This window comes from Macrobrachium nipponense, chromosome 12 (genome assembly GCF_015104395.2).
Source record: "Macrobrachium nipponense isolate FS-2020 chromosome 12, ASM1510439v2, whole genome shotgun sequence".
NCBI lineage: Eukaryota > Metazoa > Arthropoda > Malacostraca > Decapoda > Palaemonidae > Macrobrachium > Macrobrachium nipponense.
The window spans coordinates 114,161-126,532 of record NC_087205.1 but is presented as its reverse complement, the minus strand read 5'-3'; the positions used below and the strand labels follow the sequence as shown (position 1 = coordinate 126,532).

The 12,372-nt window shown below is 38.0% G+C and overlaps 1 protein-coding gene across 1 annotated transcript; it reads right to left on the bottom strand.

The window, feature by feature from the left end:
* Positions 1–5,721: 5,721 nt before the first annotated feature.
* Positions 5,722–9,146, bottom strand: LOC135224914 (uncharacterized). The gene is made up of 2 exons (XM_064264238.1): positions 9,044–9,146; positions 5,722–8,194 (listed from the first exon to the last, which is right to left on the bottom strand). The coding sequence occupies exon 2, from the start codon at positions 8,178–8,180 to the stop codon at positions 6,423–6,425; it is 1,758 nt and encodes a 585-aa protein (XP_064120308.1). The 5' UTR covers positions 8,181–8,194; positions 9,044–9,146; the 3' UTR covers positions 5,722–6,422.
* Between the last annotated feature and the right edge of the window lie 3,226 nt (positions 9,147–12,372).

Below are 12,372 nucleotides of genomic sequence, written 5' to 3'. Positions count from 1 at the left end.
TATATATATATATATATATATATATATATATATATATATATATATATATATGTGTGTGTGTGTGTGTGTGTGTGTTTGTCTGTATATGCACACATACACATACACACACATATTTATGTTAACAGGGTGTGATGGTAATTGCTTCCTAGCAAAGAATGATAAAGGAAAGGAGAACTCATTTTCGAGAAGTTTGGCAGTAAGGAGGTTTTCGCGCCCGTGTTGGAGGCGTCTTTTTCTCGCGGCTGTTCTGGAATCGTCGGGCGTGTTGTGGAGCGCAAAAACGCACCAATGTTACGTGAGAAACGCCGTGATTTCTGATGCAATACCTCGTCTAGATTCATCTAAGAAATTCTAGCAAACTCGGGAACCTGTGACGCTCGCCGTAGGCTCTGCTCTCAGGATGCCGTATAAATACGACGGAGGAAGTAGGAGCAAAGAGAGAGAGATCGTAAAAGAGAGAGATCACCAGTTAGTAAGAACCACATATCAGATTATCAGTCATAGATCAGCAGCAGTGATCGTCAGAGAGAGACTAGAGACGAAGGAACCGACGAAGTATCAATCAAAAGAAGAGTTGTTCGAGAGTTGGTTGGATATTGGTCTAGTCGTTTTCAGGAGTGGACGGCCGTGTTTTCTAGACGTCGAGCAGACTTCAGAGAAGAAAAGGTCCTGCTACAGGTTTTGGGGAATTCCTGCCTTTCAAGTAGACTAGTTTCTGCAATACGGAGTCGAGAGGACGACTGCAATTGCCGCTCTACATTTATGAAGCCAGCGCGTCGAATTGCCAAATTGATTAGCAAGTATTCGAATTGCCTCACTGTTTCCCCCAGTTCATGCAGTGCAAGATTCTATCTGTTTAAGTAAATAGGAGATACCATTGTGCATTTACCTTTGTTAGTAAGCTTGTAAATAAACCTTTGTTGTGTTAGTGTTTCTTTCTATATTCGTATCCCCAGTTTCAACTGTTGGTGTTGAAATATATTTTTTTATCATTTCATATCGAACCTGAAGCGGACCTCTCTCAGAGGCCGTAACATTGTGTCGACCCTTTCCAGGATATTTCGACACCGTAACATTGTCTCTGAGATCTCAGGGTCCGTAACAGTGGGGTCGTGACAGAGTAGGTAATTTTATCCTAGCTACAATTCTTGTAAAGGATTGTAATATAGTGCAATTATATAAATTTATGAGGGAGGCGGGTCTCATCAACCAAATTTAAATTATACATAGAATGTCTATGTAAGAACTTATATATACGAACAAAATTTTTATATACATATATTTATAGGTATTTTTATATGAAGTTTATTCAAAATTTAATTTTTTCTGTTTAATTTATTTCGGTGTCAATTACCTAGATTTTGTGACGCCAGGTTTAATAGACACAATCAATCAATCAATAACGTGGGTGAGCATAGAATTGGTAAGAAGATTGAACTTGATACAAAATATTGGTCAAAGTATTCAACCACCCCGAAGAAACTGGCTTGAGACCTGGCTCAGGCAGCCAATGAAAACAAGACTCACCGCCACCAGCCAATAGGAGACAAGCATGGGGCAGCCCCCCCCCTGCTGTCAACCACAGATATAAGGAGGACGGACACCGCACCAAGATCAGTCCACCCTCAGCTTCCCAGCCCGAGGATGTCTGGCAGCTCCAGACGAAAGCTCGCTTTAAGAAAGAGAGAGAGAGAGAGAAAATCGTTAATGACTTTGATGACTATGGTATCATAGTTTATCTGTAAAATTCAGATATATACACGTATTTTGACCCTGTATTTTACCATGACCTCAATAGGCGCTCTACTAGCCTGTTTAAGTAGCACTGAAAAAGCCGCTATTCGCAAAATAGAGAAGAATCTCTACAAGTGTAACGCTGCTGAAGTAGCCATTACTTTTAATAAAGTATGCTTGAGAGAGGGTCTGCTTCCTAAGTATATATTATTATTATTATTATTATTATTATTATTATTATTATTATTATAAATTCATTCATTCATTCATTTTACTTATGTCCAGGCATGGAGTCGTATGGTTGCGCCAGAGAATAGGAAGGTCACTCCAAGCTGGCAGTATATTTTCATCAGAATCGCTCTCATGCCACTCGCTTAGGTAAACGCATTTCTGAAACCTTTCATCTACCTGAAATAACGATTTAGATTTCCATTTCATATCAGTCATTCAAATTCCTTGCAACATGTTTTCCCTGCGCTCCACCTTTTCCGATGGGAAATTCCTAGATGTGTGTTCGATCAGTTGTTTTTGCCTTTATTTCACGATGGCTTCAGTTTCCAGTTTAATGTATTTTGCTGTTAGGTAGTTTCATATATATATATATATATATATATATATATATATATATATATATATATATATATATATATATATATATATATATATATATATTGAAATGCATGAAGGGGTTCTTCAGCCGAATCTTCCAATGTGCTACAGAGAGCAAAAAGTTCGAAGCTTGTGAGATGAGTTATTTGTTGTTTATATGTCACGAATATTATTATTTTTATTATTATTATCATTGAATTGAATATAATGTAGAATTAGGGCAAAGGCCAAGCACTGGGACCTATAAGGTCATTCAGGGCTGGAACGGAAGTTGACAGTAAAAGGTTTGAAAGGCGTTACAGGAGGAAAACCTCAAAGCAGTTGCACTATAAATAAATTGTTAGGAGAGGGTGGGAAGTAGGATGGAAGAAAGAGAATATGAAAAGAGGTACAGTAAAAGGATAAACCCACAGGGCCATTGACTTAAAATCCAAGCTTCCAAAGAATAGAAAAACGTTAGAAAAAGTACGGTGATTTGATAATGGTTCAGTCATATAGAAGGTCAGCTCGTAGGTGGGTAGTGTTGTCAGTGCACCTCATGCGGTGCAATGTAGGCATTACTCAAGGTTCTGTGCAGTGTGCCTTCGGCCCCCTGGGTGCAACCACTTTCATTCGTTTTACTGTACCTCCGTTCATATTCTCTTCCTTCCATCTTACTGCCCACCCTCTCCTAACAATTGATTCATAGCGCAACTTGCTTTGAGGTTTTCCTCCTGTAACACCTTTCAAATCTTTTACTGTCAATTTCTGTTTCAGCGCTGAATGGCCTTAGTTGCCCCAATGCTTGGCATTATGCCTAAAATCTATAAAATCAAGCAATCAATACGGAAGGTCAGAGGTGTCAGAAGTTGGAGAGCTTCGCCCCTTCGATCCAATTTAGGTTTTCCTTTGGTCCTATTTCCCTCGTCTCGCCCATGAGAACTGTCTATCACGTCCTTCGAATTTCAGCACTGCGCTCTCTCTCTCTCTCTCTCTCTCTCTCTCTCTCTCTCTCTCTCTCTCTCTCTCTCTTCACACATCCTTCTTAAAGCAGGTGTGTTGACGAGCTCTATAGAGGCACTAGTGCTACTAGTCCATTGATCTCAGCATCCAAAGATATAGTCTTTCAAATAAAAAGATTCTGTTTAAGTAATTTGTTTTTCTTCTTCTTTATAAGCCCCGTCCACACGGTCGAACTTTGCCCGACAGACTTTGTTCGATGTGATATCAGAAGCAGAGAAGGTCGGGGCTTTAGGAAGCACCACTCCTCATGAAAAGTCCTATTCCCTCGTATCGAGGTAATTCAAAATGGTAATACTCGAAATCACGTGAGATGAATGCTACATCAGCGCTGTTGAATGCCCCATATTCCTGCAATTTGGATTTGATTCCAGAAGTTTATGACATAATTCGAGAGACTGGGAAGGTTTCATCTCTTTGGATTCCTCTTGTAGGCAGCAGCATGTTGGATATGTTTTTCTGATTGTCAAAAAGAAATTTAAATATTCTCATGGGGCAAGCGTGAAAGTACATTACCTTATGCAGCGACCATCCGCAAAATGAAAATAATACCAATACGCGAAGGTGGGAAAAAAGTAGATTAAAAAAATAGACGGTAAAAAATTAGGATAATTTAACAAAGATATGTACACGTAGAAAACATTAACGGTTATACGATGCGAAAGCTAAATTAATTGCACATGGTGTTTTGTTGCTGACTGCAACCCATCTTCAACTAGTGAGCAACATGACACGCGAGTGAAGAGTGCTATTGTCATCCATAATTTTGTCACGACAACAGCAGAGATGAACGAATATAAAGAAGGTAATGACAACCTCCAAAATAATTCCCGTCACAGGATCACAGTTTTCTGACTGCAAGAACTTTTTTTCTTTATTGAGGCTCAATCTAATCGGTGATATTCCCGGTAGGGGAAATCCCATCACTTCGAGTTTTATGTGCAATGAAGTGATAATAATGGCCGGTGCGATATAATGAGAATTATAATGATCATGTCAGTGGCCGTGATTTGAAAGAACAGGATATCAATAGCAAACCGATTACAGTGAGCTCTCTCTCTCTCTCTCTCTCTCTCTCTCTCTCTCTCTTCTCTCTCTCTCTCTCTCAACTGGTATCTTCGTCAAAGGTAACGTTTCCGTCTCTCTTAGAATATGTTTATCTCTTGCCAGTGGAGAGGTACACTTTTGTGTAAAATATATTACGAAATATGAAACTGTAATCCCTGTCATATATCATGCAACCATTTCTACTAGAGGGAATGGATATACTATATGTAAGGTGACCCAGAGCAACCTTGAATTATTCAGGTAGTTAGACATGGTGATATACAACGAACGCTTGTTAGTAATTCATGCGCTCAAAATAGACGATATAGAAAACATCATGTAGTATGAATTATGTGAAGAAAGTCAACATTGTATCCCTTTCGCCATGCCCAATGAATCAGTTGTAAACTTGAAGTGCAGGATAAATCATAAAAGCTATCAGAGTGGTTGTCAGCGTGACAGTTAAATGTAAATATTAACTTTGATTTATGGTGGCTGATATGCCTGTAATTTAGTGATCTCGTGCATTATTTTGTCTAACAATATCAAAGTGGTGTAATAAAACATTGCATTATGGAATTCTGTTAGCTTTCCAGAAATGATGATTTGTCATAACATTTTTATTTCATGGATAATTTCCTCCATAAACTCTGTGGCAGCATTGTCATAATAGAAAGTTTTATTGCCCACAAACTATATTTAATCAGGACTTCAGAAATTTATAGGTTTTGATTACGTAAATCTCAAAATTTAGATAAAGTTTTAACAAATCTGCCTTATATATAACCAGCTCCGTTTCAGGGAATCCCTTCTCATCCCCACCCCCTTGGGAGAGGGAGAGGGGGAGGCACGATAAAGCCCCAGTATAAACTATCATAGGGGTCCCCACTATAACCCTGCCAAGGCTCATGCCCATCAGACCAGCAGTTTGGCCGTGATTGAATGACAGACGGACGGACAGAAATTACGCCCATGTAATAGAAAGATAAAACATATATATACATATATATACATACATATATATATATATATATATATATATATATACACATATATATATATATATATAATTTTAATAGAATAACTGAACTTTCAGTCGGGAGAGGAAGCTGTCGTATCTTGTTGCTAAGAAACAACCCTTCCAGGCTTTGAGCGTAGGATTGTTCCTCCAGCACCGATAAAAAGAGTCATTTATTTGAAGAAAGTAAATGCATTTCGCTTCTATAGTGCTGTATTTATTGCAGCTGAAGTTATGATTTACATTACAGTCATCACTGTTGTCAACAGAAATACTTTCATGTTTATTGAACTTCATATTTTGCCCTAATAATTAGGTTGCAGCTTCTAAACACTTCTAAGCAAAATAGAACCTTTATTTAAAAAATTTTCATTACAATAATATGTCCTGCTTTGAGACGACATTGTATAAAATCTTAAAACTAACAGACAGTGACGACATTGTATAAAATCTTAAAACAAACAGTCAGTTGCCGAAATGATTGAATATGTATGAAGCATTGGGAACCGAGCTACCAACATTAATATTTATAGACAAAAATTTGTTAAAAAAAAGTAATCAGTAAATGTCACAGTATTTTCATCAAAACTCATTGATAACACATCATTGACATTCCACAATAACGAGAGACTAAAAGCTTCATGAAAACAAAGTAAAATCTAGTTTTAACATAGTAGCTATGTTACAGAACATTCAGATACGATAAATAAAGGTAAAACTTATCATTACGATAAATAAAGGTAATACTAATCATTACTAATTTTAAAAAGAAATGGTTTCAACAAATTATCGGCTAAGGGAAACAAATAGCAATCAAACAGTAATTTGAGTAGTTATCCAGTTGCCAATGCTAATATAAATTTATTAAGATTGCTTTAATCTTAATCAGTTCTATCTCCTCTTATTTTCAAAAGTCAACTAGCTATCATTTTCCTAGGTCGCTAAAGTACAAAACTTAAATTTTTTGTTAAAGTCATGTTATAACTTTCACCAGATCAGTAACATGAGTTATTTATTAGCCGAAGATTAATTTGATTATACCAATGGTTACCACTGTCAGTTCTCGCTCAAGTACTACAGGCGTTTCTCTCTCGACGGCGTCTCCGAACGTCAGAGCTCTCAAACTCCTCCTCCCATGAGATAACCCCAACCCCAAAGAAGCCCTCAGACCTCGAAAGCTCCTCCTGAGGGAACATTCTAAGGGTCTTCTCGCCAAATTCCTGCTGCTCGCGGTTGTTTTACTCGTGTTGCGATTCAGTTGAAGTCTACGACAAAATATGTGCCTCCTGCAATTGACACTTCCCCTCCCTGTGCTGGAGAGATTTCTTCTTGAAGCACTCGCAACCCTCTGAGAATACCCGTGCCCACCTCTCGTGAAATGAAGGCCTGTTTGTGGCAGCGTCATGACCATGCAGCTGACGTTTTCAGGTGCTGTGGCATCTTGAGCGGCCCCGTTTACCGACCCAGCAGGAGTGTCCCGTTTCTCCCGCGAGTTCCTGGTCAATGGAATTTCCTTTCCTAGATCGTTTTCCACAACTTCCAATGCAGTGCTTGTCTCGTTCAGTGTTTTGGGAACCAGATCCTGTGCCTCGTTTTTCCCGCCTTCTGTCACAGACAGCCCTGATCTCTTGCGTTCTCTAATTTGTTTCCTAAGATGGTACCCAACGTTTTTATCGCAGGCACGACACACGTCTTCGTAGATAGTTTTCTTCTCGGAATATGTTTTATCTCTGGGAGGGAGTAGGGTTGCCTTTTCGCGCTCTGTCCTCCCGTCTGTGTCGGGTTCGTTGGAACTGTTGATTTCATCAGGACGTTCGTCGTTTCCCTCAACGTTTCCTAAATTTCCGACTAGTTTTTGGTGAGAATCCACGGCGTTCTTTTTCTGTTCATCAATCTGAAGGGAGAGTATTTCAGATAACTCGTATCCGCAATCTTCCTTGTCTAAATGGGCCTCTGTTCCTTCATGATTTTCGTTCGTGAACTGTACAGCAGCATTCTGTCCATCTTGCAAATCACTTTCCATATCCAGCCGTGTCTGATTGGGCTCTGTTTTGACAGTTTCGTTCAATGGTTTCAGTCTCTCATACTTATACTTTTCTCTCCTGTTTTCATGTTTCGTTTCACTCTCTCTTTGACAAGAAATTTTTATTTTCCGGTTATGGGTCTCAGTTTCTTCAAGACTTTCAGCTGACGAAATATCAGAGGTGTCATTTGCTCTTGCGTCTGAACTTTCCTCCTCTACTTCCGGTTCTGTGCTCTCGCTCTTCGTAGGTTTTCGTTCTTGCCGCCCATCTGTCAGCGTTGATATTTCCTGGATGGTGTTACACATAGCTGGACTACCCATTTTTCCCTCTTTATCGTCCCCAGGTATTTTATCGCTCAGTACCTTCGTTCCGCCCTTATTTTTTCGAGTTGAAGTGAAACCCCTTCTGTTGTTTCTCACATCGACAGAAACTACTGTTTCTCCTAAGCACGATTCATTTTCATTGCCATAAGCCAGGACATCAGTCAAAACCTCTTCGTCGGAAGTGTCACTATAACGCCTTCTTGGGGGTGTGCGCCAAGGGGCAGCCAGCTGTACGAGGTAATTCTTCTCACAGGTGTCGCAGAGGCATGACGGGTTAGGTTCGTAAGTTGGAGCTGGCCACGTCGCGTTGAAGTCACTGGCTTTCTTCCATTTCCTACGGGGCCTGTTCGTTTCGAGAAAGGAGCAATCCTCGCTTCTTTCGTCATCGGTCACCGTGGATGTTGAGGGGTCGAATAGAGCAGTCATTTTTATTCAGATTTCTGAAATAAAAACAATTTTTTATTCACTGAATTGATAGCCGGTAAATTAGTCTGAAATAAAAACCATTACTTATTCGCTGAATTTATAGTCTTTAAATTAAAAAGTGGCAAACCTGATAAAATTGTCAAGTTATTCTTTTGAAATTTGTATATAATCTAGAATAAATGACACACACACACACGTTATTTGCAAGTAGTTTATAGGTAAACTTCAAGTAAGCCATATTGGTAATGAGTATAACTTAACAGGATAAAGTCACAGCCCATCGTTACTGCGTTACTTCGATTACCTAGTAAAGCAAGCTTTGAATATAGTTTTTGTGACCTACATTACGACAGGGAATAAGTAAAAATATACCAACACTAACAAATATGCGTACAAGCTTATGAAAAGAAAGATTAATTGAAAAAAGGTGCAATGCACATACTGGAAAAAGATCCTTTAAATAAACGGAACAAAGTCTGGTCAGTAGGTTGCTCCAAGAAAAGTTAATAATGAAAATTATAAACTTGACATAAAAACATGAATGGACGCCAGAAGTCCTCCAGAACTAAAGAAGGGCGGTGAGGGTGCATATATTTCAATATAGCGAAATTACTGACAAGTTAACTTAATGAGGGAAGTCCAAAAATCACATCACTCGGACAATTCAATCATCCGTGAATACGGAATGCAAAAATCCGATAAGTTAGAGTAGACTTAATAACTTATTTCCTACTTAACCACTGCACATGTCAAGATATAAAACGATACTCCCTCATTCAGAGAAGTTAGACAGAATGGAAACTGTGATTACTCTTTTTCACTGTTAATGAAAACAATAAGTACGTATAAGTATAACATTTTACCTTGCGATAGTCAATATATTCTCACTGGTACCGAGCCGTAGACTGCTTTCTAAATTCTAATCAGTCTGTGTCAACACCTTTTTTTGTTTGTTTTTACTTTTTTGTTGTTGTTGTTCTGTATGTGGGCAAAGTACGAAAACAGGGAACTATTACAAATTGCTTAACAAGTAAACGGGACTCTGTTTCTGTGGGGAATAGGTCTTTAGTGTAATTAAAGTTTTAAAAAAGTTTATTTTTGTGGGAAATAGCTCTTAAGTATAATTAACGTAAAGAAAAAAGGTTAATAGCAATCTGCATATTCTGAAGCTCATTTTGGAAGGAACAGTGGTTGTTCAATATAAGTCAAATGTTAAATGACACTTTACAGTATAAGTACAGATTAATTACGGAGGCATCACGTGAATGAAAGACGAAATTTTGTATGCTGCTTTATTTAAAGGAAAGGGGAAATGTAGGTTGCTTTATTTCAGAAAGCAACCTATATAATAGTTTTGCTTGCTTAGAGAGAAAATAAGCTTTCAAAAAGTAGTAATTAAATCTAAAAAGAAAACGCAATTGGTCAAAACAACTACATAAATCAAGGAAATGTGATTAAGATAAGCCTTGAATAATACAGGTATTGAATCGACAAAAAGTTACCTTTGCACTTGCTTCTAAGGTTAGGGGTCATGTAAATGAAATAACCTTTTATTCTTTCCTATATAATTGCAAAGATAGCAGCCACCTTAGGAAATGTTAAATACATTGATAATTCTCCACCTTTAACCCTTAGCATATTATAGTGAAATAGTTTTTCTTTTCATACAATTATTTTTATTCGCATTATTATTCCTTGACATCGATTTATAAGCGTTTAATTACCTCATCTTTGACAAATATTGTTATATAATATTAATCATGTTCAGCTTTTAAGGAGACACTAAGATTATTGCCCAGTTGACTTTTAAGATTTTGCTTAAATTTATTATTAGAAAAAACAAACTTCGTTCTTAGTTGTGACTGACACTTTGAAGAATTTTTCTGTAATACCCTATACCTGCCACACGCTAAGTTGGCGGTGATGGTCTGCCCACTTAGTTAGTTCGAGTCCTTTCTTGTATATTCACAGAAAATAGTATGATATGATAGAATCCTCCTTCTATTACCTTATTAAGTGTTAATTATTGGAGAACTAGAGTTAGAAATATTTTCATATCATTAAAATGCTATTCGCAGTAGGGAAACCAGAAGTTTTATAAATTACAGGAAATCGAAGCCAAAGATAAACACCTTTGTCGAATGTAAGCAATGCTTTATTTCGGAGCATTATGTTATATATGGATTTAATAAATCAAACAATACAATCCAAGTTTCATGACAACTTATATGCTGTCGATTGCATACCTTTGAATATGCCGTATAATTATATGAAACATAAAGCACCACGAAATATGCCTGTTGGAAGTAGGGAGGAGGTGTATTGAGAGAAACAGCCGCTCAGCGATCACCTGATTTTGACAGGTCGCTCACCGTAGACAACTCGACTGATTAAGTCAGTGCAGTGTTGTCATTTCTATAATTTGCTACTTCTGAAAATTAATTTATGAAATCTACGGCAAAATTCGAGCGCCGGAATAATTTGCTATTTCTACAGAAACTCGTAGAAATAGAGAGAGAGAGAGAGAGAGAGAGAGAGAGAGAGAGAGAGAGAGAGAGAGAGAGAGCGCTGAGTCATCCGAGAGAGAGAGAGCGCTTCCCTCATCCACCCACTATATTTTGCTACTGATACCTTGAAGTTTCACTGCGTTATAACCTGGTCTAAGAAACTTTTAAGAATGGAAATTTGCTTCAAATATATGTAAACATGCTTAGGTAAAATAAACATACATCTTGATACATTAAACATTTAATTGATTCAACAAAAGAAAATACATTGGATAGGCTACATCAAACAATAACTTGAAATAACAAAATCATTCATCATCGCTTTCCGACTCCTCACTGTCACTGGTGATGTTTATAATCAATTTCTCAGTTACGTGCTATATCCCTTTTCTTACAAATATCCTCCACTTCTCTTGCATGACGCATACATGACTTCCAGTCCTCTGCTGTTACTCTGTCTATTGCACGTTTAGTTATACGTTCAACATTTGTCAAAGTCTGATTGGGATTTGAATTGCATTTCTTAACCTCATTTTTTACTTGTGCCCAAATCAATTCTATCGGGTTGAACTCGCAGTGATAAGGAGGAAGTCTGAGTACCTCATGGCCAGCATCTCTAGCGATTTTGTCAATTTCATACTCCTGGAGGTACTTGTTCTACTTTACCACATCTAGAAGTTCGGTTTTGGTATAGGAAGGGTCATGAGCTATATTGTGGTTAGTTAACCAGGGGACAATATCCGATTTCCTTGAACTGCTGACAGGTGCTTTGTTCAATATTTTTGAAGGATATGAAGCATTATCTAAGACAATGAGCGACCTAGGGGTAATGTTTACCAGTAGCTGTGTTTGAAACCATGATAGGAAGCATGTATGATTCATACTATCATGGTAATCACCCTTATTACCATTTTTCGATCGGAAAAATAGCAATCCTCCTGGTACGAATCTATATTCTCCACCAGCATGCACTATGATAAATCTAGCTCCTTTACTCGTTTTCACTCGTGGACCAACAATTCCATCGGGTAGAGTCCTGCATTTGTCCACACACTCATTTTGATTTACCCATGTCTCATCCAGATATATTTCCGGTCTCGTAGAATCGGATTTTCGGTTTTCATCAATAAGCCTTAAGATATTTATTTCTGGCAAGAACAACATCGTTCCTTTCCATCAAGAGCTTCCTACCGCTTTCAACTTTCATATAACGAAAGCAGAGTTCCTTAACAAGTTTGAGAATGGATATATATGCACCAGGGAAATTCAGAGGTGGCTTCTTCACCTTATCCAGCAGTTTTTCTATTGTTGGAATTTCACCTCTTTCATAGAAAGCCATTATCTCCCGACGTACACAGTCCTTATCAAAATCATCTAAGGCTCCCATTACTGGTGACTTTCTTGACCTAGGGGGTGGAGAGTGCATCTCTCCACGCTTGTGTTGCTGCTTTATCCGCTGAATGGAACGAACAGATATTCCTGTTGCAGCAACAGTCCTCTTTGCGATATCATCTTCACCTTCCTCATCATATTGCTCAGGAAGATAATTGCAGACCTGAATTACGACGATTCTTGTCTGGCTCGTTATCCGTCCCATACGTCTTGTGTTTTTTAAGCAATCCTCCATTATTATAGTTACTCCTTTATACTTCAGTGTATATATAGTATATCACTGAATGGTTACT